General features: G+C 31.9%; 2 protein-coding genes across 2 annotated transcripts; both read right to left on the bottom strand.

Moving 5' to 3' along the window:
- Nucleotides 1–1,406: 1,406 nt before the first annotated feature.
- LOTGIDRAFT_171553 (hypothetical protein) lies at nucleotides 1,407–7,359 on the bottom strand (the record flags this gene model as incomplete). Its single annotated transcript, XM_009047743.1, has 7 exons — nucleotides 1,407–1,427; nucleotides 2,024–2,053; nucleotides 3,036–3,184; nucleotides 5,973–6,037; nucleotides 6,276–6,307; nucleotides 6,609–6,691; nucleotides 7,272–7,359. The coding sequence occupies 7 exons, from the start codon at nucleotides 7,357–7,359 to the stop codon at nucleotides 1,407–1,409; spliced, it is 468 nt and encodes a 155-aa protein (XP_009045991.1).
- Nucleotides 7,360–10,151: 2,792 nt separating this feature from the next.
- Nucleotides 10,152–16,865, bottom strand: LOTGIDRAFT_137595 (hypothetical protein; the record flags this gene model as incomplete). Its single annotated transcript, XM_009047742.1, has 7 exons — nucleotides 10,152–10,284; nucleotides 10,874–10,979; nucleotides 11,220–11,460; nucleotides 11,859–12,052; nucleotides 12,523–12,723; nucleotides 15,088–15,191; nucleotides 16,732–16,865. 7 exons carry the CDS (start codon nucleotides 16,863–16,865, stop codon nucleotides 10,152–10,154), a joined length of 1,113 nt encoding a protein of 370 aa, XP_009045990.1.
- Between the last annotated feature and the right edge of the window lie 219 nt (nucleotides 16,866–17,084).

The raw sequence follows: 17,084 nt of genomic DNA, 5'->3' as shown, positions 1-17,084 counted from the left end.
CAAGATCCAAATCTCGCTGAAAATGGTGAAATATGGCCTTTAAAGTGCAAAATATACGCTTACATAAGCATATTTAACAATTCACAGCAGACTGACTAGGGACTATTATTGTCCACTGTAGAACGAAATTTATGGTACGGATGAAAAAATCAGGTATACTTCAAAAACAAAACTACAAAATGCCAACATCTAAAAATATTTTATCAGCTATATAAATCATAATTACATAATAACAAAATGGTATTATTATGTTCTAAGAAAAGTTTTAAATACTGTCACAATGAAAGAAAAAAACATTAACACAGACAGTCAGAATAAATTATTGTGGATGTTTTTCTTCAAAATGACATATCATTTGAAGAGGTGGTTATGACTTTTTTTTCTATGTTTTCCCGTTTCATAATATTAAAGGAACAGATGGGCCATATTTTTTTACAAATCATACCTAAGTCTCACAAACGGGGATTTTTTTAACTAAGCCAATCAGTAGTAGTGTTCACAGCTTGCTGTCAAAATTAAAACCTGCAAATCCGTGTGTGTCCAGAATTATCCGCATTTGAAAATTAAAAAGGCAAGTCGACTAATCTTGAGACACTTCCATTTATAGAAAAGACATATATAGAAAAATATTTTTAGTTTGAGATATTTTTGAAGCAATTATGCTATTTTCATACATTTCTAGTACTTATGAAGACTATCTACATATATTCAAGACTCAAATCAACCCCTCAAAAATGGCGAACCTATACCTTTGTGAACCTTCTATTGGGATATAGTTTTTCATAATCTAAATGATTCCAATTTGACTTGTTGTAACATCAATGAGCTAGAGATGTATGACAGGATAGCATTAATGTTTAACTTCTCCTGGGGGGATTTCTTAATGTTATAAACTGATAGATAAAGTTGATAGCTATCAGACAAATTAAACATGGATGAAATATTGTCGACAATCCACCCAGAGTTGCCTACTGATAGGAATGCTTTTGATGTACGCATCAGAATTATTATAAAATTTCATGAATCTCCCAAAAGATGATATTGTTATTATTGCTTTTTATTAACTTTTTCAAGAATTTTCATATATTAGGATATTTCGAAAAAAAGTAATTAGTCCCATGTCTTCCCAATGTCAAACTTCATCATATACTTTGACTGCAATAGGCACTTTTCTTTCACAGAACACACAATGACAGAATTATCATACAAGTCGTGTAAGATTTGATCTTTTGAATCTTTAAGCTTATATTTAATAAAAACCATTTTGCTGTATTTTAAAAAAATTTTATTACAGGGATCCCTTTTCAATACAGAATTATCGCATAAGTCATGTATCATTTGATCTTTCATAAACACAGATCTATATATTTAACCACCATAAATAAGAAGTATTTTACCTTATTTTTTTAAATTTTACCAAAATAATACTGAAATAATTAAAGAGATATCACAGGGGATCCCTTTTTATTACAGCATTATCGCATATGTCATGTATTATTTAATCTTTCATAAACACACCTATATATTTAATCACCATAAAACAATCATTTTGCCTTTGTTTTTTTCAATTTTACCAAAATATTACCGAAATAATTAAAGAGACATTACAGGGGATCCCTTTTTATTACAGCAATATTGTATAAGTCAGACATTATTTGATCTTTCATAAACATATCTATATATTTAAGCACCATAAATAACAATCATTTTTCCTTATTTTTTTCAAGTTTACAAAAATATTACCAAAATAATTGAAGAGATGTCACCGGGATCCCTTTTATATAGCATTATCGCATAAGTCAGGTATCATTTGATCGTTTGCAAACACACCTATATATTTAACCACCATAAAACAATCATTTTGCCTTTTTTTATTTCAATTTTACCAAAATATTACCCAAATATTTGAAGAGATATTACAGAGATCCCATTTTAATACACCATTATTGAATAAGTCAGACTTTATTTGATCTTTCGCAAGAAGATCTATATATTTAACCACCATAAATAACAATCATTTTACCTTATTTTTTTCAATTTTACCAAAATAATACTGAAATAATTGAAGAGATATTACAGAGATCCCTTTTTAATACAGCATTATTGCAAAAGTCAGACTTTATTTGATCTTTCGCAAGCACATCTATCTATTTAACCACCATAAATAACAATCAATTTGCCATATTTTTATTCAATTTTTTGTATACTAATTTATAGCAAATTGGTCTTTAATAGCATAAACTAGATTTAGATTAAAAAGTATTTTGTGTCAAAGTGATAAATCATTGCTAAGGTTAATGCTAATTTACCAATTGAGGCCAGATTGGAATACCATTAACTAATAATTTAGAATTGATTTAACTAATAACTACAATTTAACACCTTCCGGCAGTAAATCATTGGTACATATCTTTACGTTTTACTTTGATATACTTATAGTGGAAAGTGGAATTTTCCATGTTTTCTATGGAAAGACAAGTCTGGTGCACATTCACTCTTTTTTTAAAAGAATTCTTAATGGGTTACTGATGGCGTCGAAGTATCAAGAATATATGTAGTCACTTGCCAACTTTTCATGGTGACTTTGGCACTTCTAGCGGCCTCCTTGTTGAAATGAGCAACAAACTAACAACAAATGATTGCCATCCGCAGCTTTCATCCTCTTATATCTGCTAGGCGATTGGGAAAGTGGGTTCAAATTCTCTTCAAGGTAAGAAAAATTCTGATGTCTGTGCCTGTGCTTTCAAAAGAGCTAATACCAAAAACTAGCCTATAAGGTACCTCAGGACATCTGTCAATCAAAACGGTCAGATATTCCTAGATCACTTTCAATTTTGTTGTACAACACTGACTGATTTTTCTCCCAGTGGGTGCTGTGGTATTCACAACAATTACTCTGTTAATATACAAGAGAGGGAGTGGCCTTTATTTTACACATAGCCCATATAATTGTGATTGACATATTTAGTCCCTCCCTTTGCATCTGATTACTCTTAACCGTTTTCTCTTGAAATATTGAACTTAATCTAACTTACCTTTGTTTTTTCAACAACCTTAGAGACCAGACTATTACCAGATATCCATCCTAGGAGTCCACCACTAGCTTGTGCTTGAGATGAAGAACCACTGGCTGGCACAGGTTGTGTTGGTTCACTTCTAGGTACATGTGGACTCTGTATTGAGGCTGAAACACAATGGATGTGCAAAATAAATTAGGTTATTAAATTTTAGCTCTAAGCCACAAACTTCACAAATTTAATTGAATCTGTGCTTCATCTCTATAATAGTAGTGCACTTAGCCAATAATAAAATTATCTAAGAAAGTGATGTCTAATATCTTAAAAAATCTGTGTAATGAATTGAAGATAGATTCAGATAGTGTATCCCGAATACGGGTTTAGAAACTGTCTTCGTTTTGTGGTGTTAAAATTAATTTTGGTGCTATTTATATCTGACCTATCAGAATGCAGTTTTGATTTAACGCAAATTTCTAGTGTTTGGAGGTGTATCATTTTTATATGCCCATGCCTATGCTTCAGGTAAAAATTCCTGAAAAAATATTTTCAATTTTGATGTAAATGTTTACATATAAAAGATGATCTCTATTTATATTTTGGAGACAATAAAAAAAATTTGGATTCTAAAACAGAACCTGAAACATGTTTTTCCTCAAGAGTTTCACACAGTGCAATCTCCTGGAGACTAATATCATGTTTCAGGTTCTGCTTTGATCTGTATCATCTACAAGTAATGTATTGAACACTATTAAATGTATTTAACAGTAAAAATATGTGTTACTGTAAATTTGGATAGACACATTTATCATTTTACCAGTGTATTGTCCAACCTAAATGTGTTTTTCTTTGATATTTCAAGTTTCAATAAAAACTAAATATTGAATTCTGTAACAAAAGATTCTAGTAGTAAATCTCAATTAGCTGATAATAGTTTTCTCTCAAAATATCAAAATGTATTTACGATGATGGAATGGTAGTTTAATGTACTAAAGGAAAACACATTAAAAATTCAAGATCCAGCCTTTTGGGTATACCATTAATATACTTTTATATCTTAAAAACACTAATGTAGGTTCTAAACAGTTGTCTGTTACTACTGAAAATTTCGAACTGAAAATGAAGTAACACCTTTTTGGATATCAGCTAAAATGACACGCTCTAAATGACAAAAACTTATCACTTGCAACATGATTGTAAAATTTATTGTCTGTTTGGCAGCCGATTAAAAAACATATCCTGTAGAAATATTTACTCATTGGGCTAGATTTTCTGAATTAAGGACACTATATGTCAGAAAAGGTATTAGACTTTTGTGTTTTCTGTGTTAAGTTACTTTCCATTTAGGAGAACTATACTCCATCATCATTTTAAAGGGACAGATTCGCCATTTTCAGAGATTGATTTGAAACTCAAATATAGAAGTACTAGAAATATATGAAAATTCCATAATTCCTTCAAAAATTTCTCTAGGAAATTTACTCACTATTTCTATATATGTCTATTCTATATATGGCAGTGTCTCATAAAAAGATGAGTTGTCATTTTAACATTGAAACACAGCGAGTTCTGGACTGACATGAATTTGAAGGATCAAATTTCAATGATGAGCTGTGAACACTATTACTGATAGGCTTAGCTAAAATTTTCCCGTTTCTGAGACTAAGGTTTGATAGGTCAAAAAATTGCGCACCTGTTCCTTTAAGGGCATTTATGTCAGAAAAGGTTATTAAATTTTTGCTCAGCATAAATTTATCTTTCCTTTGGGAGAAACATACTCTATCATCATTTTAAGTCAATATTTTCTATCAATTTGATATCACTTCATAACGAATCAAGTTATTAAGAATTTATAAGCAATAAATATCAATACATCAGTTAATATAAATGTCAAATATACTATATTACAGTAATTATAGATCATATTACTACCAGTGGGTGCTATATTGTCAAAACCATTCAGTTAACACATCAATCAAAATTACTTGGATAATTCAAGTCAAATCATCATTTTTTTACTCATAGTATCATATAGACCTACATCATCTTCACAATGTCAAGCTATTATGAACTTTGTACTTATACCTTAACAGCAATAGCCACAATTCTTGTATCATGAAATGCAGCAATTTGATTGGATTGTACAATATGATTGCCAGCGAATAGAGCCAATCAGAATTTTCTATAGAAGGCTGTAAACATTTGCGTTCACAGAAGTTCTGCCAAGGCCTCTGATTGGCATGTATTCGCTAGCATACAATCCAATCATATCGCTTCATTTACAAACTTCCATGATACAAGAAAGGTGACCATTGCAATCAAGGTATAAGTATGAAGTCCATATTATTGAATGTCCATACTCTCAAAACTCATTAGATTTAGGTCAGAAAAATAGAACACACTTCAAGGGAGGTAATTTGGTTGAAATATACAAGTTTTTAGATTTAGCTCAGAATAACAAAGCACACTTCAAGGGAGGTAATTTTGTTGAAATTAAACAACTCTATAGATTTAGGTTAAAATAATAGAACACTCATTAAGGGAGATAATTTGGTTGAAATAAACAACTTATTAGATTTAGGTCAGAATAACAGAAAACTCTTTAAAGGAGGTAATTTGGTTGAAATATAGGTCTAACACTTTCTAGATTAAGGTTAGAATAACAGAACACTCTTTAAGGGACAACTGATTGGAGGGTTCTGAAAAGATTCCGTCTGTTCCAATTCTGTCTTCAATTGAAGGGTACTATTTCTTTCCCCGCCATTTTGAATTCTGTCTACACCCTACTTTTTTTCAGAACACATAGAACAAAATCCTAACCCTGTTCCAACTTGTTTTATTGAACTTCCAGTTTATTCCATGAATCCTGAACATGCAATTTACCAATCTAGCAACCCCCATGTTTCTTGCTCAGCTTAATTCAATGATTTGTTTTCAGACAACAAATAAATAACTTACCTGGTTCAGTCTTTAATACATTTGGTGCATGGGAGAGAACTCCACTAACTGTTGGTGTAGAAATACTGAAAAGAAAAGTATCAAAAAGTTTTATTTTTCAGAAAGCAATGACATAGATCATCTTGGACTATAAAAGTCTGACTTGTCAAGCAAAGATATCTAGGAACAACAGGGTCCTATTCAAAATAGAAGTAATGGTAGTCCATTTTAAATTTGGGCAGAAGAAAATATGGTAATTGAAAATGTTTGCAAATGTCTCCCTGCTCGACTATACATGATTAATGAATTCATTAATGTACTTACGTTGGAGGGGAGCTAACTCCACTTGATGGAATCTGGAAAAAGAACATAATAAAGTACTTTTAAGGATAATACTAATTGTCACAAACAAGCATTTCTTTGATAAAGCATCAAACCAAAATCTACTCTACCATCCAAATTATGTTTAACAAGTTCTCATTGGTCAAGCACTTGAACGCAAATATGTTTCTAAAAACCAGAAGTCAAGATATTAATGCTATTAAAGGATTGATGTCTAAAATAATTGCCATGGTAACCTTTGATGTTGGAGAGGTCTCAGAAGTCAAGATAGTAATGCTATTAAAGGATTTAGTCAAAAATAATTGCCATGGTTACCTTTGATGTTGGCGAAGTCATGATAGATGGTAATGGTGATGGTGATGGTAAATTACTAAAACCACTAGATTTACTTACAGCACCTGAAAATAAACCAAAACCTTTTGAGATACACCACAAAATGACAAAATGATCAAATGAATGTTAATGCACATTCAGGGACAGGTATGCCATTTTTTTGACCAATCGTACTTTAGTCTCAGAAACTGGAATTATTTAGCTAAGCTAATCAGTAAAAGTGTTCACAGCTCACCATCAAATCCATGTGTGTCCAGAATTATCCACATTTGAATGTTAAAATGACGACTCGTTAATCTTGATTTATGGATCCAAGATACCCATTTAGAACTGTATAAAAAGTAAAACCATGAGTTGACTTGTAATAAAGGAAAAAATAAACCACATGCCAACAGTAAGTAAAAAGTCAATACAATAAGAGTAAATGTGGCTACGTGTTTTTCGCTTGGAAAATGGATTAGTCCCGAAACACAGTCACATTTACTCTTATTGTATCAGCTTTTTACTCATGGTTTGCACGTTATCGTGGGATTTATTTTTCCATTTAGAACTAGAACTACTGGGTTGCAGTTTATAAGTTTGTTTCAAGGATATTTGAACAAGGATCAAAACGATTGTTATAAGTCTATAGAGATGAGTACATACTAGATTTGGTGGCCTCTTTTTCAGCTTCTTCTACTTCTTCTCGTGTAACTATTTCTGGTTGTTCATCAGATGATGTTTCTTCCATCATTTTATCAATGTTATTTGTTTATCTGTAAAATTAATGGCAGATAGTTAGCTTCATTACTTTGAAGAAGTGCAGTGTATAATGAGGGAAATTTTGCCAGAACAGCATTTTCCATTGACATCTATCTCTCACACATTACATGCACAGTCAGGTTATTGAATAAGCTGTGCAGAAAATGGGTGCCAAGAAGATAAGTATTATTTTTTATTTTAAAACATAAAGCCTATCACAGACGAGAGGAACTAGCTGAGCTGCCTGCCTCAAGAGGTTGGGAGCTAAGCTGTTTCCCCAACTGAATATGCTATTTATTCTGCGAAATTCCAAAACAGGGAAATGCTAGGCCATTTTTGTGCCATTTCAGTTATGTGACACGGATACAGTCCAAACGTTCTTCTTATGAGCTCAGACGAGAGCTCTCTTATGTGGTGAAAAAAGTAATGAGAATGTTACTCTGCTAATGGCCCCTCGAGGCAGGCAGCTCAGCTAGTTTCTCTAGACAGTCGTCTGCAGCAGACTTTAGCTTATCTATCAAAGTTGTACAGTTCTGTTTTTCCCTTGTAAGTGATGCAAGTCAGAGGGCTTTTCAGATGGCACAATAAATCATGTCTCTGTGTGCTGCAGACTATGCATGACTATTTGTAATCAGAATAGGCAAGCTATTGAAGCAGTCAAGGCAAAATTTCTTCATTGCACACTGCATGGCTTTCCACCCACTTAATCAGATAAATCAGGAGAAAAAAAACAACACATAAACTCATTTATTTTCATTTTACTTTATGTAAAGTCAAGTAATGTCATGGAACGAAAGAGGACCAATTCCCCCTATCAATTTGATATTATTGTTGAATATTTACCAATATGGCAATGAAAATCCGATTCCTGAATCATCTTAACTGTGAATTGAAGTATCTAAGAGTTACCTGATAGTCTCAATCAATTAGTTTTTCATTAACGTCTTCTGAACTTGTTTTAATTGTCATAAACGATTAACTACGCTTAGTAGAGGAAATCCGATGTTTTTCTTTTCTACAGTGATATGACGTCATAGCATAAGCCACGTCCACAGAAAAGGTGATTCCCATTCTAAAAATAACTCTATAGTTATCTCCCTTACATCAGAAATAGCTTTCCTTAGGGTAAACTATGGAAAAGTCGGACGTTTCATTTCAATTGACTTCAAGAACACATATAGTTGCCTTTCATGCAGTCATAACCTCTTATGGTCAAAGATCATAGCATCGTTTAACTATCTTTAGCTTTACTTTAAGCTCTACCATCGCCGTTTCTAAATTAGCGAAAATTGATGCTTCTAAATGAAGCATGTTTAGTTAATTCCCATGGGATGGGAAATTTGTCCACAATTTTTGCCATGTTCTTGTTGATGTTAGCGACGAGTACTTGGGTTTAAAACAACATTATTATTTATTTTGATTGATTTAATATATATCACTGTGCTTCCTAGACCGAAAAATTTGTTTCTATTCCAGCCTCTGATAGCTATTCGGATAGATGTCAGCAGGTGTAGAGACAGAAAACATAGGCGCTATTAAATGGGTTCATTCCGCATCTCCGCGGTTTTTATTTAAAACCTATTTAGATACTTTGGATCTGCAAAACCCAGATATATTTGGAAAGATGGATATTTTTGTAGTGCAGTCACACCACCAGTTTCTGCATACACGATTTATGTAACGTCTCCGGATCTATCAAAGTTTTTTTTAACGAAACTGATCTAGCATAGGCCATTTAAGACTGCGTGCACAGTTAAAGGCTCAAAGGTCACGGAGTAACGTAATAGTAACAAAACGATGCCCAACATTAATTTAGAACTTTCGTAAAGGTAATTTAATATTGTGTTAGAAAAAACGCATCTTCAGAGGTGTGGAAAATCCCCATTTTAACAGGGTCTTTTTTTCTACTCCAGCTGACAACTGTCAAAATATCCATCAGAGGTTGGAATAGGGTCAGTTGTTTCGGACTATCCGCTTCCCTTCCCGGGATATCCCGGAGGTGTCGGGGATGTGGTCAACTCTTGTAGGAGGGGAATTTATAAATGGAGAACAGTATGGTTTCAGGATTGTTAGTTCATGTATCTTAATCGATGGACATGTATCATCTATAACCATACAGTCAACCTAGTCCGGTTTGGACCCTGGACAGTATTAGCTTGAATGGAAAGCTATATAATTTTCAATGTTTTGTTTGTGGGGTAAAAATATGCAAAACGATATATACAGTAAAGGCTCCAAAGGATCCCCGTATGGCCCAATAATACATTTTTTCTTTTTGTAAAAATATGCATTATTTCATTGTTAATATCAATAACCCTTCAAACCCTGCATAAAACGCAAGATATTAGTGCATATGTTCAAAATTGTCGGGGTGGGGTGGGGGTGTGGACATGATTCCTGATCCCTCTTAGAATGAAATAGAAAAAAATTGGCATTATCTCTATTCAATCCAGTGGTGTATTTAGGTGGTGGGATTAAGCCCTCTTAATACTGAAAATTCACCACAGGCCATTTGAAATCCTGTTGGCCTCTGGGAGCCTCTGGTCTCAAGGGTATCTAGTCCTTCAAAGCTCTCCTCTATGTTGGTTTCGTCAAAAACAGACTCATATTTATAAGATACATTTTATTGCCCACAAGGTCAAGTAAGTTCACAAATATCCCTTAAAGAGATAAAATAACAAATATTATACATATAACCGACATAATAATATTTACAATAATTGTTTCTGGTAAGATATTCATTTTATTGCACTTTTCGACATATTTCTTTTAAACTTTTCAGAATTAGCTTTTAAACATATCACATAAGAGTTTTTCCATGGGCATGCTACCAATAGTTCTTCCAAAGAACAACCTCTCTATTCTGTCGACCGGTATATATCTCAAAGCTGGTAATGTTAACAAAAGTCGACCAAATCTGAAATGAAGAAGCACTCGACTTAAATTTCTAAGATATTTTCAAGGTTATAATAAATAAAACAGGTACTAACGATCCAAACCGCAAAATGAAACCCGAAATCCAAAACAACATTTTAACGAAACATTGGTAGCAGCTAATGAACTTTTCACACGATTACTGATCAATTATAATTAAGTATTTCAAAATGAAAGGTGGTATCAGGTGTCTAGAAGCAGTCCATGGAAAACAATACCCCTTCCTCAGGCGTGATATACTCTTACCCCTCGAAGGGCAGAAGGGCAGAAGGACAGCCTCCCAAATAAATTGTTCTTGTAATCAAGTGTTTTATTCTATTACAACTATTAGAAAAACAACAAATTCAGAACTATGTGCAACACATTAGTGAATAATTTTCATCTTTCCATACATATAGAATTGTTAGAAATTGCCTTGTAAAATCTCAAACTAATGAATTTGGGACGACAAAATATTAACCTATTCAAGGTCATCTGTGTTTTGCATGTCACTCTTGAATTGAATCCAATATTATCACCATTTATTTGACGACGTCACGATTCCGGCAGCTCACCCTCAAAATTTTACTTACCGGAAAGGTCGTGTAGGATGTTGAGCTCTTATATGTTGTCCCAACATAACCTGTGCTTGGTCTTGTAGATTTTCAACTTGCGATGGATCTTTTAAACCACGAGTTTCTGAAAAGACGAGAAAGAAAACATGTGAACATTGAAAAGCGAGTCAGTATTGAAATTCTTGGTTCCGTCCTGTACATTTTGGAGAATCAGACCATTCCTTCCCCGAAATCAAACGTTTTAACCAATTTTTCCTTTATTTATTTACATCAAGGACAATCTGTTAACTTTCTGATTTATATATACAGCTCAAAGTATTTGGTTTTTTATAATAAATATTTTGTTAAGGCAAAGCAAACCTACCTGGTTTGAAGAGAACGATGGCTTTCAGACAAGCAAACTCTGCCGGGTCTACACAGACGGCTTTAAATCTATTCGTCACTTCCTGTAAAACGCGCATGTCACTGTATGGGGAAACTTTTCCAGATTGTGTAGAATGACCATGATCAGGAAGTAGAAATAAAGGACAAGCTTCCATGGGCATCGACCATTGTATAGCACACAATAAAAATAACTCGCTCCAGGCTTCTTCCAGTAATATCACCTGAAGGAACAAAAAGAGTTGAATTCAGATATAAAAGGCACTGTGGGCATATTTTTCCTTGAATCAAGAGATGGAGAACTTTGCTAAATTAAAGATGAGATGAACACTGTTTTTCTCGAAAATACCGTTAGATCTAGATCTGACTGAAGTAATCAAAATAGAGCTCTATTACGAGCAAAGAATATACTAATTTGTAATGTCTACGAATGGGATACAGAGTGAACTAAGCCAGCTGCACAGTGATGTCCATTAACGCCAGAACCACACCTCTGCTGTAGTGGGAACATCAATGTTCTCTGATGTTCGAACTTCCAGAATCACATTATCACGTAAAAACTATTACCGGCAAACGGTAGATCACTTGATGGATATTTCAGACATAGCAATCATTAACTAACCTGATCTCGGAATGGTAAATTTGAAAATGATGGTAGATTTTTTGACCATTTGACAGCCATAAACAAGAGTCGAGCGGAACATTCATAAATAGTTTCTTGACCAGCTGGGAATAAGATAGGTTCTGGATATATGGTAGTTTGTGGTCTGGGTCGTTCTTGTTCTACACTGGTAACATCTATATTCTCTTCATTACCTGATAATACAAGACAAAACAATAATGATGAATCAAAATGTCAAACAACCAAAAACCATTGGAAGAAGTCAACATAATCATTCTGAAATAATCATTCTGAAATAATTTTTCTGAAATAATCATTCTGAAATAATCATTCTAAAATAATCATTCAAACATAATCATTCTAACACGATCATCCTAAAATAATGATTCTGAAATAATCATTTCAAAGATAATCTTTCTGAAATAATCATTCTGAAGTAATCATTCTGAAGTAATAATTTCTGAGAAAACCTACAATAACACCAGAAATCAAACTAATAATTCTGAAGAAATCATTGTCGACACCTAAATAATTAATCAACCAAAAACCATTGCAAAATAATCGTTCTTAGAAAAATTTAATTAATCATTCTTAGGCAACCACCGCTAACAGATAAAAAGAAACTAACGCAACCAAAACAATATAAAAAATCTTTTGGACTCACCTATATCATCAGGTTCTAGCTTGGCACCAGTTTCTGCGGTCATTAGACTGGCCATAAATCTATGGGTAGCTCCAGGACTGAAAGCAGGATGAGTGGCCGAGACTGTAGCATTATTTACTGACATGGGATGTTCTAGTTCTCTTTCTATCTGATCTTCACGAACTTGGGCTGTATTCCTTGGTTGACGTTCATTTTGAACAGCTAAAATTCACAACGAAAAAAATAATTAGGAACTTTCATTTATGAATTTATGAATTTATTTATTAGATTATATATGTTATTTATTTACATAAATTTATTTAAAATCCTATTTATTTATTTACGCATATGCATAATATGCGTCTTTGTTATTTTGCGTTTATCGGTGCGGTTGCTTCAATTTGTGGTATTTCATCATGAGAATATTCAATATGGAAGTTTTAACAAACAATATCAAATAATGACAGTAGACTAATATATATATTAAAAAGATATTATATTTCCAATTTCAACCATCTGGAAATATATCAGATCAGATAACCAACCATTCACAATTCAACATTGATTTTTTACATCCCAAATATTTAGTTTCTTTTTTGAGATATAATTTTATATCATGTACGTGATGAAAGGTGCTATGTAAAAGGCGTGAGATAAAGCATCTGTTAAAAGGTATATAGTAATATTGTGAGTGTAAACAATGAGTGAAAAACAATTGATTTCACTCTTATGATAATCAACAACTTTATACTTAGTACATCCCCACAATGTCAAGCTATTACGAACTGCGTCTTATATCTTGACTGCAATAGCCACATTTCTTGTATCATTTGATTTGATTGGATTTGATTTGTATGCAAGTGGATACAGTCAATGGTAGCCACTGAAACAATATCTTTAATTGTTTAGAGCCCTTATGTCGAGGGTTATGATTGGCTGTATTAGCTAACGTACAATCCAATCAAATCGCTGCCTACACAAACTTCCATGATATACAGTCAAAGTATCACACACAATTCGTAATATTTTGACATTTTGAAAATAGTGTATTAAGCATTATATGGAACAGATAATACTTAGCCTTACAAAAATTCTAGATCAGTATAGTGATAAGTTTTCACGAAGAATAAAGGAATGCTAACTGCTGGGCGCTTGATATAAGCAATCGAAATTTAATAGCAAAACTGTTGATTTTCATGCTTTAAGATCTTCCACTATGCACTTGGTGATGATTTGAGGAAATCTTTTGCTTGTAAGAATTTTTATAACAATATATTTCAGCTATATATTATTCAGAGTATATTATATTATTGATGAAAAATTCTAAGAAGTAAAACAACCAACAGACAATAGGACAACCATGGAATGAAATCGAATTTTTTATCACGATTCAAAAATGAATCATGGAACGACCGCACACTTAATCCTATATGAGTTAAATTTAATCTCCGTGTATGTATTGTTAGCAATAAATACCTGAATTTGGAATATATAAGTATTGAATATGAATAGAAGGAAAAAGTAAAGCTACGAATGTGCTAGAAAGCAGTCAAAAGACAATAGGACAAACACATAAAATAACATTGAATTTTTCATCACGATAATTCTATTTTCAAATTATGGTTAATCTTGAAACGACTGCAAGCTAAATCTCGCGACATGTATATTGTTAAATATAAATACTTGAATTTGGAATATATAAATATTAAATATGAAATATTAATGATAATAAATGAGGCATGCACGTGATTTATTGTTTATTAAATGTTATCTATATTAATATATCTATATCACCTGCTACAGAACTAACTTTCGTGTTGATTCAATGGTTGTATTCTATACTACCAATTGGTTTTCGTTTTTAATTTAGATGTTATCATAGCATCATATTTATTGAATTTTAACACTAATTATCTAATTTTTGTCATATGTTAGTGTTCCAATATTAATATCTTATATGTAGTGTATTTTTTTTTTAATTTTCCTTATGTAAAGTTAAAAAAGTGGTACTATGCACCGATATACCTATAGTATAGTTTTAATTAACTAATTTATAGTCTAAAAGCAGCAGACATAAAACTGAATTTTATAGCAATTTTTTTTTGAAAATTTGGCCTTTATATAAGTTATAACTAAAGTTCATCATACAAGCATAACTTATCTATTGACGTTAATAAATATATTATATCTCTGGAAAGAGTTAATTTATATATCTGGAAAGAGTTAATCTATATCTCTGAAAAAGTTAATTTATATCTCTGGAAAGAGTTAATTTATATCTCTGAAAAGAGTTAATTTATATCTCTGAAAAAGAGTTAATTTATATCTCTGAAAAATAGTTAATTTATATCCCTGAAAAGAGTTCATCTATATCTCTGAAAAAGAGTTAATTTATATCTCTGAAGAGTTAATTTATATTTCTGGAAAGAGTTCATTTATATCTCTGGAAAGAGTTTATTTATATCTCTGATTTGTTTTTATCTTTGTTCAAAAATGAAGCAAAATCGTATCCAGAAATATGTTCCAATTTCAAGGCTATGAAGCTTTTAAGGGAAATTTTGAAACTTAAATTGATTATCAACTCACCGTCCTTGTTCATACCAAGTGTAATACATTTCTTTAATCTACAGGCTTGACACTGATTTCTGTGTGCTTTATCTACATTACACATACCAGTTCCTGCTTGACATCTACAAATATACAAAATTATACAATATAAGTAAATGCAAGGTCCTGCTTGACATCTACAAATATACAAAATTATACAATATAAGTAAATACAAGTTCCTGCTTGACATCTACAAATATACAAATTACACAATATAAGTAAAAACCAGTTCCTGCTTGACATCTACAAATATACAAATTATACAATATAAGTAAAAACCAGTTCCTGCTTGACATCTACAAATATACAAAAAATTATACAATAAAAAGTAAATTAGTTTACTAATAATATTATATATACAAAAATATATTGATTGCTTTGGTGAATTTTGCATCATAAAATCGTATCATATATTCAAGCTTAAGATAACTTTTTTTATTTATTATTTTCAATTTTCAATTTCAATAACATTACAATAATTACATATAAATAATTGTGTATAATATCCCACGTTTTGTATGACATCCTGTGTTTTGTATAATATCCTGTGTTTGTATAATATTCCGTGTTTTGTATAATATTCTGTGTTTTGTATAATATTCTGTGTTTTGTATAATATTCTGTGTTTTGTATGATATTCTGCGTTTTGTATAAAATCCTTCGTTTTTGATAATATCCCATGGACGTTTATATCATATCCTGTGGTTTTTATAATATCCTGCGTTTTGTATAATATTCTGCGTTTTTGTATGATATTCTGCGTTTTATTCAGTAGTGATAAATGAAATGGACAGTTTGAAATAATGAAAGACGGTCAGAATTGAAATTTTAAAAAGTATTTCTAGTGAAAATTGATTTTGTTCTCTTATTTTTTTCAAGAGAATTAAACTTGGTGTGGTCTCATATCATAAACAAGTCTCAAGTGATTATTTGGTTGTAAATTGAGTGTCTCTAATCCCTATTGAAATATACACAGAAGCGAAGTAGAGTAGGTTTATATATAAACTAACAAGTTGAATATATTCATTGTTAGTTTATTTATTCCATTAACAATGTTTATTGTATCTATCTACAAACTGTAAACATTGAAGATTAGGAAGGAAAAAGCAAACATTGAAATCTCGTTAAGAAAAAGAAATGGAAACTAATTCAATTTCATTGTCATTTATTTCACTTAATGTAGTTGATATCCGAGTTGAAAAGACGAAAGTGAAAATCTCGTTTGTTTTTCATATCAAAGATTTCTCTCGTTGTTTTTTTTTCACATTCTGCTTCTTTGCCTTATTTATAAGCCTATTTTTATTTTTACTTCAAAAAATTATTTCTTAACAGTCTATGTGCGTGTGACGTGTTTGCGTTATTTATGCGAATTGAATCTTTAAAGTTCAAGAAAATTTCAGCGACAGAAAGTAAATTTATCATTTGCCAATGGTTAAAGTGATGGGAAAAAAGTATAACTGTAAACATCATGCCACTAGTGTGGACACCAAACCATTACTAGCAAAAACTGTACTGCATTTTCGTGTGAAGCTTTTTAGACGTTAAAATCCAATGTATTCGTTCGATTGTGGCTCAGTGTATTCCAACCTATTTGATAAAGAATCAAAAAATATTTCACTAACCGATAGATTAACTTTCGTCTTACACTTCTCTTGAAGAATCCACTACAACCATTACAAGCTAAGATACCATAATGTTTACCACTGGACGTATCACCACATACAAGACAAACCAGTCCTGGTAAACCCTTTCTCATTGGTCCACATGATGGTGAGAGACTACGGTATGATGATGGTGATCCTAGTCCAGTATCACTGTTACACAGTATGAGAGGTGGTGGTGAAGGTGATTTACAGATTGATACTGTTACTGCTGGTGGTGACGGTCTTGGTGATAAATCTTGTGGTTCTGAAATAATAACAGATGAATATAGTTTTTCTGAGCAATTGATTATGATGCTTTTATAACACAGTAT

Source organism: Lottia gigantea (genome assembly GCF_000327385.1).
Source record: "Lottia gigantea unplaced genomic scaffold LOTGIsca_116, whole genome shotgun sequence".
NCBI lineage: Eukaryota > Metazoa > Mollusca > Gastropoda > Lottiidae > Lottia > Lottia gigantea.
The sequence above is the reverse complement of the archived record's forward strand: the minus strand, read 5'-3'. Positions and strand labels throughout refer to the sequence as shown.